The sequence below is a fragment of the Rattus rattus genome, chromosome 6 (assembly GCF_011064425.1).
Source record: "Rattus rattus isolate New Zealand chromosome 6, Rrattus_CSIRO_v1, whole genome shotgun sequence".
NCBI classification, from domain to species: Eukaryota; Metazoa; Chordata; class Mammalia; order Rodentia; family Muridae; genus Rattus; species Rattus rattus.
In genome coordinates, this window is record NC_046159.1 from 91,872,674 (window position 1) to 91,888,454 (window position 15,781).

Sequence of the window (15,781 nt, forward strand, 5' to 3'; positions counted from 1 at the left end):
TTGGGGAAATAAGAATGGAGTTCCCTCAAGTCTGACCTAGCTCTGCTGTGAATTTGTGCTGCTGGAGGTCAGGCTCCTCACTGCCCTGCGTCTGGTTTCGCAATGAAAGACCTGTAATCTCAGCCTCCAGTGGCTGGGGCATGAATACTGCTGTGAGTTCTTGGGCAGGTTGGGCTCCTTGGTGGGAGCAGGCAAGCCTAGGCTACAGAGTGAGACCTGAACTTGAAAGCAGGTACAGGGGATAGAGACCTGTGCGGATGCTAGCACTTAGGAATGGGGCAGCTGGCTCTGAGTTCAAGGCCAGTCTGATCTACATAGTTCCAGGAGAGTCGGAGCTAAACACAGATTCTCTATGTTCTTCCAGAAAGCAGCTTAAAACTACATAAAAACATATGTAATTACTTATTTCCTTAAAGAATTTCCTTCAGAATTGCCAATAGAATCATAAGGTATTTTCATGAGGTATATTTAGATTGAGAGGTACAGGTAAAGTCTAGGCCACAAACATTCTTTCTATAGGAAAGAAGTATAGGCTAGTTTTTGCTTTTTATATCCTGATGATGATGTCTTTAAGAAACATTCATTGGTTTTAGGGGGCTGGAGAGATGGTTCGGTGGAAAAGGGTACTGGCTGCTCTTCCAAAGGATCCAGGTTCAATTCCCAAGTCATGACTTAACCTGTAACTTCAGTCCTAGGGGACCTGACATCTTCCGGCCTGCACTAGGCGCGCGCACACGCACACACACACATACAGATACACACACACAGATACACACACACACACACACACACACACACACACACACACACACACACAAATAATAATCATAATCATAAACAAAGATTGGTGTTGCAGTAAATATTAAAAAAATTGGCTAAACCTTTTATTCTGTGCTAATGATGGCACCTGTGGGGCCACGTGGCACTGCAGGGTACTTTTATCTCAGTGGCTCCACACTGCCCCCAACTACTCTCTGACCCAGGCGGTCCATGGGCCGTTCCAGGGTGGCTTTGCCACGATGGTCTCTAGTGTTAGTTCCAGTACCTGTGGGGCCAAATGGAGCTAACCATAATTTATCTCTCGTTAGTATTTCTCCTGGTGGCTCTCTGTTAGCCGTGAACTCTCTGGTTCCAGGTACCCGGTAAAATCAAGACTCAAACTGCAATCAATCAGATTTATGTTAAATTCTCAATCCACAATACACCCGCAGGATAAACTCACAGCCAGTTGATAAGGATATAAACCACCCACCTAGATAAGATAAATTTTCCTATAGAAATCCATCCCTTAAGAAATATACGTAACTACTTAGGGCGATTTAAGACCACCTGGATCTTGATTTTCCTTCTCCTTCCCCTTCTCTCCCTCCTTACAAAAGCTTTGTCCCTGCCTTATTTTTTTACTGTCCAATCATGGCCTTGACCTACTTGTTGCAGTCCTCACCTGCATACAGACACCCACCTACACACTGGTTTTTATGAGTCCTGTGGAAGTCCGCAGGAAACGTAGACTTGGCCTTGGAGTGAGGGCTTCTTCCCTTGCTTTCCCAGCCTTCCTTTCTCTACTCCCTCACTGTCATCCCCTTGGCCTTTCTCGTTCTCCCACTGCAGTCTTCTGTGGAGTTCAGCAGGGCTACCTCCTTGCCTGAGGGGAAACTAGCTTTCTGTGGCTCTCCTTCCCCTGGGGCTGCCTGGTTAGAATCCCCTGGGAAGGGCCCTACCCAGCTTCCTTTTCAAAGCTCCCCAGGTGGCTTGATCTGTAGAGAGGCTGACAGCGCAGCCACCCTGTGTCCCACTTTCCTGAGCCAAATCTCAGTGGGAGAGGGCAGAGCTTGGGGTGCAGCTTTGTAAACGGAGGGAGGCTTCTTGCTGCTCGCTCATTGTCAAGAGCTGTTCTCCAAGAGGAGACATAATTGCTGGAGGGAAGCTCATTTCCTTTTCACATCAGTGCATGTGAGAAGAGATGTGAGGAGAGCATAAACACCCTGCTGATGTGTTCCTCTTTCTATCCTGTTCTGTGTCTTATTTTAGAGAATAGTTTAAAAACCACCAGCAGCAACAAGTACCCTTACCCTTTCATCCTTAGTCATTCAAACTCTAGGCATCTGCCAAGCCAAAACACGTCTGTGGGATGCTGCCACGTGTCTGTTCTCACTCTTCCGGATCTACGGTGGTATGCTGTGTGGATGCAGAACGAGCTTGCCTGTGTGTTATGGGAGGAGAGGGCTAGCTTACTTGCTGTCCTAGGGTCAAGGGTAGATGTCCTACTGCTCCTCCAGGACTGTGTAACACCATTCTCCAGGCTAAAGTAACTACTCAGACTCCAGCCAGCAAAGAGACAAAAAATAATGTCAGTGTCTACAAGGGCAGTGTCTAAAGCGTGTGTTGATATTTAACCCTTGATAGGCACAGGGTCACCTTCACCATTCCCAGAGTAAATACCTGGGAACCCTTAGCTCACACCCAGAGATCCACAACACCACATTCTTCAATGAGGTAACAACAAAGGAACAGACAAGGAAGCGTTGTCTAGATGCAAGGAGGCTAGGAAGCAATCGTTGTCTGGTAGCAGTGTGTCTGTTAAACATGAATAGGAAAAGAGATGGTGGAGCAGCCATTCCTGTCAGTCTAGGTGGACTTAGCCTTTTCACCTCTTAAAGGAAACTCCATAGTCTGTGAGTTCTTTCAGAGAGAAAGGGAGACTCTAAATTGTCAGGGAGGACATTTCATGTTGCAGTCTCCACACCTATGGGATTTTTTTTTATTTGTTTGTTTTTTCTTTTGACGTGCAGAGCATAAACAGGCATTCTGAGGATTATCTTGTATTTTGAGGATACACCTGAAATAAATTCCTCTTTCACACGGCTGTCTGTGATTCTCAGCCTTATTTCTAAATCTAAATCACTGATGTAGTCCCCCAGTTTGAATTAACCCACAGTTGACCACTGCTAAATATTCATTGAGGAGAGAAAACTCCTTGGTATAGCTTTTTTCTGTTTTGTTGTTGTTGGGAAAGAAACTGCGCAGCTTCCGTCTAGACAAACCACACCAGGCCAACACAGGCCCTCGTGGACAAGCTTTATTGGGACAAGGGAGGGAGTGGGGGTCAAGGGAGGGAGAAGAAAGAGAGGAGGGAGGAAGGGTCTGCCTTTTATTTGAACTGGTGAAAGTGGGAGCTGAACCAATGAATGCTGGGAATGTATGGCCATTGCCACAGCAGCAGATGCACAGGTGACCAGGTCACTGCTGGAGGCAAGGGGTTCCCGATACCAACAATTGTTCTAGTGTATTCTTCTCTAGCTTATCTCAGAAAGGTGTCTATAGAAAAATCACATTGTGTGTAGGGTTTTGAAGGATCCACTGGGGTCTTGAAGGCAGGAAGTAGTATATGTAACTGTACTCACCTATTAGTATCTGGTAGGTGGGACTACTCTTGGAAATACGTTTTAAAAATTATATGTATATAAAGTAATTGGCCTGTACGTCTGTACACCACATGTGTGCCATGCCTGAGAAGGCCACTGTAGTTTCAAAAGATTGTAAGGCAACATGTGACTTCTAGGAATTGAACCCAGGTCTTCTAGGGAAGCAGCAAATGCTCTCTCAATTGCTAAGCCATCTTTCCAAACCCAAAACTAGAACTTTTAAGGGTAACAGTTAAATTTACCAAAGTCTTATCATTTTGTTTTGTCTTGTTTTGAGACAAGGTCTCATATAACCCAGGTTGGCCTCAAACTCACTGTGTAGCCAAGGATGGTCCTGAACTTCTGGTCTCAAGCTTCTTCCTCTGAAGTGCCAGGATCACAGACATGTACACTGCCCTATTTAGTGTTCTGTTGTGTGGGGATTGGACTCAGCTGTGTGTACATGCTAAGCTGGCTTGTGCCAACCGAGCTACACCCCAAGCCTCAGCACTATCTTGTCTGTTCCTTTGTTCTTACCTCATCAAAGGATTTGGTGTTGTGAATCTCTGGGTGTGAGCTAAGGGTTCCTAGGTATTTACTCTGGGAATGGTGACGGTGACCCTGTGCCACACTGAGGTAACCATACGTGTGATAAGAAGCTTTCCTGCTTCCTGTCCCTGTTTGCTCCTTGTTCCTGGCTAGGAGGTAGCTCAGTGGTAGAGCTCTGCACTGTGCAAAGCTCAGACCAATGCTCAGTCCCCAAAGAAAGACCTTTCTATTAGCACTTAGAGAAGTCAGAATATTTATTAAAACCATCTTCATCTTTGATGTTGTGTGGGATAAGAGTGAATTTCTGCTTGCATATTGCCTGCTAAGAGGTGTTCGAGTGTGCACATGTGTGTGCGTGTGCATGTGTGGTTTGTAGGTGCACATGCATCAGTGCGCACGTGGAGATAGGGATTGGTTTTGTGCCCCATCCTCTTGCTCTCGGCCTTCATTGTTCTATCGTCTGTGTTTGTGAGTCTGCGTGGTGTGTGTTTGTGCTTATATGGCCTACGTGTACATGTAGGCATGCACATGTGTGTGGATGTACAGCTCGGGTGTGGGAGTCGGAATGGGGCAGGGGTCTTAGACTTCCACTTTGTCTGAGGCAGCTGCCTGCCTCAGATCCTCAGGCTTATGTGACAAGTACTTTGAGCCACCGAGCAATCTCTGTAGCCCTCCCTCCACTTTATTTTTGGAGTAAAGTTCTTTCACTGAATCCGGTGCTTACTGACCTGGCTCAGCTGTCAGCTCTCGGTGAGCTCCAGGGATTCACCCGTGCACTTGGTGCTCCGATGTATAGATGCATGCCACCGTGCCTGGCTTCTCATAAGTGCTGGCTTCCAAACTCAGGTTTTACTTTACTGACTAACACATCTCCCCATCCCTGGGAAGTCCCCTCCACACACACACACACCACCACCACTACCATCACCAAGACGTTTTATGGTCTTTTAGAATTGTCTATGTTCTTTATGTAGACTTATTCATTTCTTCTTTGTGAGAGGAGAATGAAGTGTACTGTCTATGGATAAATGTCTTGTCCATGTTCCATTCCAGAACTCTATCCACTCATCCTTCCAATGTAGTCTCTCTCCCAGAACCTATGAGGTTGATTTCTCCAAACAGCCAAAGTGATGTGTCTTCAAAAGACTTCAGAAAGTCCCTGTTTCCTGCCTGGAAGCTGGTTCACTCGGTACTTAATTGGCAAGATCCTCGTTTATAAACGACAGGAAATGCTCCATTCAGAAATGCCCAAACAGTAGGGAAGTAAGAGTTGGCAGCCAGAGACGCAGACCAGAGCCGGAGCTGGCCGAGTACGTGCACAGTGTCTTAGCTGGCCATGTTGGCAGCTTGCAGTTGGGTTGGCAGGAATAAACCTGTGGGCTCTGGTCTTCACAGCTCTGATAGCTTCTTTACCCTTTTTTCTGAAGGTTCCAAGATAGTAGCTTGACCTTGAAGTGGCAAGCATTCTGCTCTGACAGGACAAGGAAGCTGAGCGAGAACTTCTGTGTGGGTCAGCAGAGGCCTTCTGTAAGGAGCAGACTGGAGCTGCTGTCTAAGGCCAGGGAGTTTCTCGGAGTCCTTAAGATTTTTCATTGTGGGTACAGTAAAACCTTTCTAAGCAAGTAAATCCCTGCATCATGTGAAGCCTTGGTTATGGGGAAAACTTCCTTTTTCTTTCTTTCTTTTTTTTTTTTTTAAGCTTTTTAGTATTTTGTTCAGGTCATAGAGTTGAGTAAACTTCGTTTTAGTTTCAGATCCAAATCTAGTTAAAAACAACTCCTCCTTCCCCCAAGTACCTATCTTACAGGCCAAAGGAAAACACTGGCGCCCTGCCAGGGTCCTGGAGGCTGAGCTCTTGGCTGCCAGGCACGTCTCCATGCCTTTGTGATGCCCGAGATTTTGTTCCCTGCAAAGTAAATACACTTAACCTCACTGTTTGCTATTGCTTGTATCTTCTCATAGCGGGTGACTAGGAATTATTCACTGGCAGCCTTCGCCAGTTACACAAACGTTCAGCCTCACGGCTCTGGTCTCGTTATTTCAAGACACAGCCCTGGGCTTGCCAAGAGTCCGAAGGGAGCCTTGCCACAGGCACCTGGCAGCAATCCCCTGGGAAGCAGCTTGCACCCTGTGATGACTGTCTTTCACCCTCACAGACTATGTGCAGGAACGGCCTCCTGTGTGTTCAGGACGGGGAACTTATACCCAGGAATGTGTGGGAAGGAAGGATGCTAGGAGGCTTCTCTCCTGTCTGCCTAGGGCTGTCAGTCAAAAGGAAATGGTGTGCTCATCTGGACAGATCCTGGAAACATGGCTTCTCATGCTGGACTCTGTGTGAGAACACATTTTACAGACCGTCAAGTGGATGCCTGTGTCTCAGAGGGAAATTCCCTTGGGAAATAGTTTTTAGCCAGAGACTGCTGGGGGAGTGGAACTGGGGCCAGGGGAGATGGGTGATGTTTAGAACACCCTCATCCAGCTCCAGACGACGGATGAGTCATTTAAGATGTACGGCCAGCAGTGTGCATGACTTACCGTCAGTCTGCGGCACCATCTCCTGTATGGAAAGGACAGATGCTTCCAACTTGGCTTGTTCTGTTGGGCGGGCCCTCGTGCTTTCAAGGCAGCAGCTTTCCTCACATACAGGGCGTTCAGACCGCAGAGACTCCTCACGCATTGCCCTTTGCTGCTGCTGTGATGTTCTGTTGTGGTCATTTCAGCCACTCCTTTTCCATAGCTGGGGTGGGTACTGCAAGAGACAATTCTGAAATTCTCACCAGGTCATTCATGTTTAAAACTCAGCCTCCAGCCCGTTTCTTTCTTCTTTGATACAGGGTTTCTCTATAAAGCCCTGGCTGTGCTGGAACCAGCTCTATAGGTACACTAGGTTGTCCTTGAACTCAGAGATTCACTGCCCGTATCTTTAAATTTCTAATTGCAATTAGCTTCTTCCACCTCTAGAGATGTAAACATAAAACATTTTCTTTAAAACACAAATGTGTACACTGCTTTATTGATGACTTCCCTTTTCCCCCTCGCCACTGTATTTTTATTTCAGAACTCGGTGTTTGCGTAGGTGGTTTGCTCGCATGTCTGTCTGTGCTCACAGAGGTCCAAAGCAGAAGGTGGATCTCTTAGAACTGGAGTTACAGATGGCTGTTAGCCATGTGGGTGCTGGGAGTTGAACCTGGGTTCTCTGGAAGAGCAGCCAGTGCTGCTGAGCCATGGCTCCAGTCCCCACTTATATATGCTTTTCAAAAACAAACTTCTTATGTGCAGCAAGCTCCAGAAGAATGGTTTATTCTAACTGTGGGTGACAGGGATGTTCAAATCGGACTAGCCACAGGGCACACGATCTCAGCCACATGAGCAGCTTCCTTAAGCCTAATCATCCTTCTCCATCTCACTTCTTGAACTCTTTTCTGACATCTTCATGGCTATACATGACATCTGTGGCCCTCTCCCCAAGACCCCTCTGGTGGCTGTCTTAGGGTTTCTTTTGCTATGAAGAGACACACACCATGAGCACGCAACACTTACAAAGGAAAACATTTAATAGTGGCTGACTTACAGTTCCAGAGGTTTAGTCCATTATTATGGTGGGAGCATGGCTACATGCAGGCAGATGTTCTACATCTGGACTGGCAGGCATCAGGAGAAGAGAGCCACTGGGCATGGCTTGGGCTTGAGCTTCTGAAACCCCAAAGCCCATCTCCCAGTGACACACTTCCTCCATAAAGCCTCCATGTCCCTAAGAGCCTATGGGGACCATTTTATTCTGAGTCCCACCGTGGCTGAAGTTAAATCTCCGGCACAGGTTTTCTGTGGTTAGAAGGTGATGGACGGTTAGCTGCCGTGCGAGCCGTGGTATTGCTCCATTAGAACCCTAGTCACTACTGGCACTGCCCCCCGGGATGGCCTTGTGAGGAATTTGGTCACTGAGTTGTCCAAGTGACTGTGTCCTTTAGCCCTGCTGTAAGGACTGTGTGACAGCAGCCTGTAGAGGGCATGTGTGACCAGTGTGAGGCAGGGAAGCCAGGGTCGGTCTGTGCATAGCCTTTCAGGACTCTGCTTTCAAAATGGTTTCTGACTGTTTGTATGCAAGATGCCAAGGAAGTGCAGAGACTGGCATGGGAGGGTGTGTCTTACAGTGTGTTCTGAGGTAAATGGACTTCCCTCCGTCATATGTGTGGGAAGTGTGGAATGATAATAGTGTGGTCTGTCCGTGTGGGAGCTGTTTACTCTTGGTGTTTAAGAATTAAAAGCCTGGGGTTGGGGGTCTAGATCATAGAAGAGTGCTTGTCTAGCAAGTGTTCAGTCCTTGGCCTTGGGGTACAAAGAAGGAAAGAAGGAAGGAGAAAGGGGGAGTGGGCGCTAGACTCTGGACTTCTTATCCTTCACTGCTGTCTAGTTTGCGATGTGTAGTCTGAAAGTCACCTTGGATATAGTCTATATGTTTTAAATATTAATAAAAGGAAAGCAAAGTATCGATAACTCAATGAGATTCTGAAGTCTAGGAAAACTATGTAGACAAAGGTGAGATCCTAACGACTGGTCCTTTCAGGACCAGCTTTGGCTTGATAGGTGAGCTCTGGTTAATTCAGGTTTCCATGACCTTCCTAGTTCTCCACTGTATGAGAATGTTGCCATGCCAAAGGTGAAGTCTCAGGGAGTCTCTGCAGCAGATAAGCACTCACGTCCTGCCTCTCTTCCACAGCAATCAGAGACGGAGACCGTGCACCTGTTCATCCCCGCCCTGTCGGTCGGTGCCATCATTGGCAAGCAGGGTCAACACATCAAACAGCTTTCTCGTTTTGCAGGAGCTTCGATTAAGGTATTGTTGTGCACCCGGTGGCTCTCCTGATTATATGAGAAAGTGAAAGTGGGGGGCTGAATTAGGAATGTGACAGGAGCCCTACAGTGGTGGCTTCACTGTGCTTAGTTAACATCTCTCTCAGAATAATTGGTCTATGGAGAAGCCAACTGACAACATCTCAGCGCCTCTGATCCTGACTTACAACTTCCTTCTAGCTCATCTCTTTCCGTGTTCTTGAGAGGCATGTGTGAGCCGGGCAGCGGTGGTGCACTCCGGTAATCCCAGCACGCTGGAGGGGGAGGCAGGCAGATCTCTGAGTTTGAGGCAAGCCTGGTCTACACAGAGAAGCCTTGTCTTGAAAAACAAAAAAACAACAAAAAAGAGCCATGTCTGTCACCCAGCCAATGAGGATGGGAGGATGTAGTGAAGTCTTTCCCATTCGTTCTCAGAACCTGGCCAGGCAAAGCTAAAGGGCAGCAGGGGAGTGAAGTTTTGTGTTGTCAACTAAACATTTATTGTGTAAATGCAGGACCACTAGTGTTTGTCAAAAGAGATCGTTGTGTCTCTGCAGGATCTGTATTTTGATGTGTTGAAGCAATTCACTATTAGACAAAGGGGTGTTTGTGTGCATGGCACCTCTGAGGAGGTGCTCGACTCTGTACACAGGGAGGGTATGTCTGCTGCTTCCCCAGTCGCAGCACTTTATTTCCTGAGATGGTATGTTACTGATCAGCTCACGGACTCCGTGGGCTGCCTGGCTCCTGTCTCTGTCCTTTCCAGCTCTGGGCTGTTTATATAGATGCTGGGATCTAAACAGTCTAACAACTGAACCATGCCCCCCATCCTCAGATTCTTGCTTTAAAACAAAGGTTGCCAGGTTTGATAAGCTCACAGCTTTCTTCAGGAAATGATCAGTGAGAGATTTTAAAACCTCCTTTAAAAAAAAAAAAAAGATTTAATACAATTTCTGTACAACATATAGAGTCCACTTCTGGATATCTATCCACGACAAATGAAACTTAGCATACACTCTCCTCCCGCAAAGGAAACTACAGTGTTAATAGAATTTTTATTGGTAACAATCACAAATGCCCTTCGTGTGCAGATAAAGTGGAATCCTCCATGCAGTGAGTCTGCGCAGTAGAAGTCACTGAGTAACATGGAGGTATCAGTGTGAGAGAAATGTCATGTATTGTGGTGATTGAAGTCAGAAAGGAACCCCTCATACTGTATGGTCCATTTATGGAATAATTCTGGAACAGGCAGAGCTACAGGGACAGCAAGGAAGTCTGGCTGCTAGATACTGACATGGGAGATGCACAGAGACACTGCTTGAGGGTGGGGGTGGGGGTAAGTGAGGACTGTTCTGTGATTTCATTGTGGAGTGGGGGGAGGGGACTGTTGTATGATTTCATTTGTGTGTGTGGTGGGGAGGGGGGACTGTTCTGTGATTTCATTAAGGAGGTAGTTAACCTGAGTACACATTTGTCACCCCATAGAACTGGACAACCAAAGGTAAAATTTGCTTTATATAAATTAAAATTCAAAACACAGAAAACAGTCTTTAAATATTTTCTTGTAGAAGAGACAGGAAATCCAGTTACTATCAGTGAGTGGTAGAAGAACAGGCCGGGATGATGAGTATGAAGGCTTTACTGCCTTGTTAGTGCTTGAGTGTTTGCAAATCAGTGTTTGACAGACAGGCAGAGAGATGGCTTAGCAGTTAGGAACACATACTGCTGTTGGAGAGGACCTCAGGTCAGGACCCAACAGGCTCTTCTGGCCTCTGTGAGGATCTGTGCTGAGGTGTATAATCCATCCCCAACACACACTTTTTTCTTAAGCTGTTTTAGAAAGTTAATCTAACACATTCTCTCTCTCTCTCTCTCTCTCTCTCTCTCTCTCTCTCTCTCTCTCTCTCTCTCTCTCTCTCTCTCTCACACACACACACACACACACACACACACACACACACACACACAGTGAATTATGCTCACTTCTTCCTGCCTTCATTAGGTCTCCTAATTGGGTTGGGAAATGTGTGTTTTGAGAAAGCCACACAGACTCCAGGATGAGCTGCCTCTTTTCCTGTGTGATACAGGACTGGCTATGGTTACCTTTTTGTGCAGTTTTATTACACAGATGCTGGGGTCTGTTTTGTGTACATGTGCACTCACGTGTGCACCTATGTGGACCTCAGGTGTCTTCCTCCATTGCTCTCTGCCTTATTTATTGCCTGGGATGGGATCTCTCACTGAATCGGAACTGTGTGGCCAGCCACCGTGTTCTGGTGACCACTGTCTCTACCCTCGAATGCTGAGGGTACAGGCACATGCAGCTGTGCCTGGCTTTCTTTGTGGGTGCTGGGGATTCAAACTCTGGCCCTTGTGCTCACCCAGCCATCTCCTCAACCCCGAGGCAGTTATTTGCTGCTACCAAATCATAATCATTTAATGTGCTCACATTTTGACATTTAAGTTACTCTTAATTTATCCACAATAAGTAAAATAACCAGCCTTATTCCTTTAACAGAAGCTTATATGAATAGACTTGGTTACTCAAAGGATATGAACCTTTTTCCATGCTTTAAGAAAGGGTAGCCAGCCTGGTGGTGGGTGAACACACCTTTATCCCAGCATTTAGGAGGCAGAGGCAGGCAGATCTCTGTGAGTTCAAGGCCAACTTGCTCTACAGATTGAGTTCCAGGACAGCTAAGGCTACCCAGAAAAAAACCTACCTTGAAAAGAATCAAAAAGAAAGGAGGGATGTAGAAGCCACAAGTACTGTCACTGTGTGCACCCCCTCAGCCTTGGCTCTCTATCATTGAAAGTATTTAAAATAAAACAAAACAAAATAAATAACTGGAATGTTAAAGAATGACACCTTTACAGAGTTTCTTGTGAACAAAACCTCAGGAATCTGGACTAAGTGCAAGGAACTCTATTGGCTTGTTCTTCTGACTCAAAACACGTCAGTGCCCTGCATTAGTAGGTCTAGGTATCAGTTTGACTCCAGGTGACAGAATGGTGGCTTTATTTTGAAGGGAGCAGAAAGCAAGAATTGATTTATCCTAAAGTCTTTTTCTAGAAAAAGTACATCCAGTACTTTTTCTACATCTAGTACTTGGCAGTGATGATCTTCAGTGGTAGATTGGGGAGACTTTGTTTTTACATGGTTTTACAATGTAAAGATTAGGTTTTATTTGCACAGTGAATGTCAGGGTCTCTCCATTGAACCCAGAGCTTATCAATGAGGCTATTTCTCTGCCTGGTTGATCTGGAGAACCCACTTACCTCTTGGTGCTGGAATTGTTCGGGTGAGCACCCACACGCCAGTCCTTACCACTGCACAACAGACTTTTTACTGAGCCATCTCCTTCACACGAATATCCTTAAAGTAACTCCCTAACTGGGTGACAGAATCCTTTCTCCTGACTCTGGGCATGCTGGCTCCTTTCCCTGTACATTTCTGCACCTTTTTTTTCCCTAGTCTCAACTTTTGATTTCATATACTCCATGAAAACTGAGAAGTCTGTTTATCTGTCTCCTGCTCAATTAATATTGGTTAATGTCCTATGTTCAATGAGTACACTTGGGAGCAATTTACCTAGTAGTCTTAGCAACAAAAAGTATACAAGTAGTTTGAGCAATCCAGAGAGGATCTTCCCCCTCGTTTAAATGTGAGGACAGCTGCCTTGACAGCATCACCCTATTCTCTGAAAGCTATGGAGACAGCACAGATGTGTTAGCCTCACAGCTTAGGAGCCAGAGCTTCCAACATGTTACCACACTTCCCGTATCACTGCAGTTATGATCAAGAGCATGGGGAGTGGATACAGGGAGTTAAAAGCTCTCTCAAGGCTTTTAACTAAAGAGTTATGGGTCGGGTCCTTTAATTTCCCCAGCCTTCCGTGCTCCCAGTGGGCAGTGATTACTCTCTAGCTAGATGTGGTATGGGTGGCTCAGTGGCTGTATGTGCAGTTTTACATTAGAGTCAGACACCATTTTAATACTCAGTAAATAGTGTGCTATCCCTGACTGGCCCATATTAATCATAGCCCCTCCATAATCCCTTTCCAGAAGCGTTTAATTCCGAGCTCAGTCAATCATGTGCAGATGTCAGGCTGGTCTGCCTAAGGTTTGTCAGTGACACCTGACGGAATCATAACTGGCTGGTGATGGGTCTATTACAGATCGCGCCAGCCGAAGCACCAGATGCTAAAGTGAGGATGGTGATCATCACTGGACCACCAGAGGCTCAGTTCAAGGTATGTGCTGTGGAGGGCACAGGCAACGAGAGGAGCAAGATGCTGCTGCCTTCTCCAGCCCCCGTATCAGTGCAAAGGTCAGAGTGGAGCCACACCAGGATTATTTCACAACCATAAACCAAGAGCCTTTAGTTTTGAGTTCTGTAATGGTTTACTGCTTGAAAATCTGTCCCTCGATATCCCATTCCATCTTGGAGGTGGTCTAATCTTGAGTTACAGTGGCCCCCTTTCTCTTACCTTCACCCAGCACTGTCCTTGGGTTTTAGTTAGAAGGTTAGGGCTGTGACGGCATGAGACCTGCCTTTAACTACTGAACATTTATTGGTATCTGGGTCCTTTGGAGCTGGAACATCTCCGTGTGTTCTGAGGTAATGGAGGCAACTTAGCAGCTGGACTCCTATTTCAGATCCTAGTCTTAGCCCACATATCCTCTTCTCCCCAGTTCCTCATCTATACAGTGGGCAGAAGCATCGCTCTCCTAGGTAGCTATACAATGTGTAGTGCTTACAGTAGTGCCTGAACAAGCAGCACCACCTCCCTCTGTGCTCCTGTGAGAACCAACTCTGAGGCAGTCGGTGAACCACCAGTCAGGGTGCCTTCATTAGGCAATAACCGTTCCAACGGTTAGTGTGGAACACCTTGTCTTAGGCAGCTAAGTTTTGAGTTGTAATGGTGCTGGTTTGCTATCACCATGGGGATGGTTGGGACTTTCTATTCTATTCATTAATCCAACAGCTGTGTAAAAGATCGAGCATTCACTCTTAACCTTAGTCTCCTCTGCTGTTAAGAAACACTCCATAATTCCGCCATAGCTCACCCCACCATCTCTGGGAAGGAAAAGACTAAACCAGAGTCTTGCTATGCAGATGCTCTGCCTTGAGCTATATTCCAGACCCTCTTTTTTGTTTTGTTTTGAGTCCATGAAAATCCAAAGCTGCTTTTACATCATTTACGGAGAGAATGGAAGAACACAAATGTTACTATGTTGAGCACCACTGCCTATGTGTCCCAGTGAAGTTCTCCCTCCCAGCAGCCTCACAGTCCGCAGTTCATGTCATAATGGAAATGTTAAAGACTGGCTCTGGGTAGGGTTATAGTGCCTTTCTAGCATGAGAGAAACCACAGGTCTGATACCCACCATACACATGCACATATGATACAGATGCACATGCAGGCAAAACACTCATACACAAAAAAGTAAAATTTAAGAAAGAATGTATAGAAGATTGGACAGTGGGGATGAATTTTGTCTTCTCTCTAATCCTCCAAATGAACCTAATTAGCATCTACACCAGTGGAAATCTGGCTATTTGGGCTTTTGTGGCTTTCTTGGCAGTTTGTCAGATTAGCCCAGCTTCCCTACTTAGAATTCCTTCTCCTTTGAAGTGTAGAAGACAAAGTAATGGTTGCACAGAATAGGGGGTTTCTTACATAAAACTTCTGGTTGTACAGGACGCGTGAGTTGAGTATTAGAAGTGTACATTAACTTGATTTCTGGAGCCTCTTTGGGAGGAAGCAGGAGACAGGCTCTTACTCTGTAGCCACAGCTGACCCCACACTTGTAGCTATGCCCTTTCTTGGGCGTAAGTCCCTCAGGGCTGGAACTACTGACGTAAGTGTCATACCCAGCATTTTAGCTTCCTTAGAGCTGAAATCACCTGAGGAACAGATCTGTTTAAGTAGAAAATGTCCATGTTGGCCAGTGCCTGTCCTGTTTAGACTTAGCTCCTGTGAACCTGGTGTCCCTGACTACATAGTTCTTCCCTGGTTTCTTTTGCTCATCTCTTCTTTTCAGAGTAGGAGAGCCTTTGTTCAAGACTAGAGTGTGAATGGTCATTTGCCCCTAAAGTCATTTTTCATTAGACCTCTTACTAAATGCCTTTATTTTCAGCATACAGCTTACTCTTGAAGTGTTGGTGTGCAGTGGGTCTCATAATGACACTGTCACAACAATATTCCTCGCTGCACGCTGCCCATGTCCTCTGCTTGTCAGTAATTCAGTCGCCTTTCCTGTAAAGTTATCGTCAACCCTCTCTGAGGCTCCTGACTACTCTTACTGTTGTCAGCCCTCATTCCCGATGTTGATGAACCACTACAATGGATACTGCAGGCTCCACAGGCTGCCTTCCAAGTTAACTGACCTTTGTTTCCAGTATGAGTGATACTGATAAGCTACGTTGTCATCGTAGGCTCAGGGGAGAATTTATGGAAAAATTAAAGAAGAAAACTTTGTGAGTCCTAAGGAAGAGGTGAAACTTGAAGCTCACATCAGAGTGCCGTCCTTTGCTGCTGGCAGAGTCATTGGGAAAGGAGGCAAAACGGCAAGTACCCCGTGGCAGCCTGCCATGCTGGAAGGAGGCAGCGTGGCAGGAGCCGAGCTCCACCCCGGGCTTTGTCCAGTTTATAAAGTGGAGGTCATCAAAGTTTGGAGGTCTCCTCTTTCTGTAACCTGCCAATGAAACTGCTGCGTATTTCAGACCAGGGCACTGGCTTGGGACTTGAAAGGGGCATGCAGTGTTCTCTCCCACATATAACCTTAATGGACAGGAAGTAAAGTTTTACAAATATCTTCAAATTGCAAAAAGTGGGTTGTAGTCTTTCTCAACTAAGTCATTTCCAGACCCTGAGCAGAACTTGAGGACCTGAGTCTGTTTTTGCTGTTTACTTCTGTAATGGGTTTCTTTGTCCAGACCTTAGTTCTAGTCACGTTCAATGGGAACTTAAACTGTTAGTGGATAAACTGAG

At 46.2% G+C, this 15,781-nt stretch overlaps 1 protein-coding gene across 1 annotated transcript in view; it reads left to right on the forward strand.

The window, feature by feature from the left end:
• Positions 1-15,781, forward strand: part of Igf2bp3 (insulin like growth factor 2 mRNA binding protein 3) — a 130,767-nt gene that overhangs the window by 112,272 nt on the left and 2,714 nt on the right. Inside the window, exons 11-13 of the mRNA XM_032906553.1 lie at positions 8,671-8,787; positions 12,962-13,036; positions 15,226-15,357. Coding sequence (XP_032762444.1) covers positions 8,671-8,787; positions 12,962-13,036; positions 15,226-15,357 — 324 coding nt within the window. The remainder of the gene's footprint in view (positions 1-8,670; positions 8,788-12,961; positions 13,037-15,225; positions 15,358-15,781) is intronic.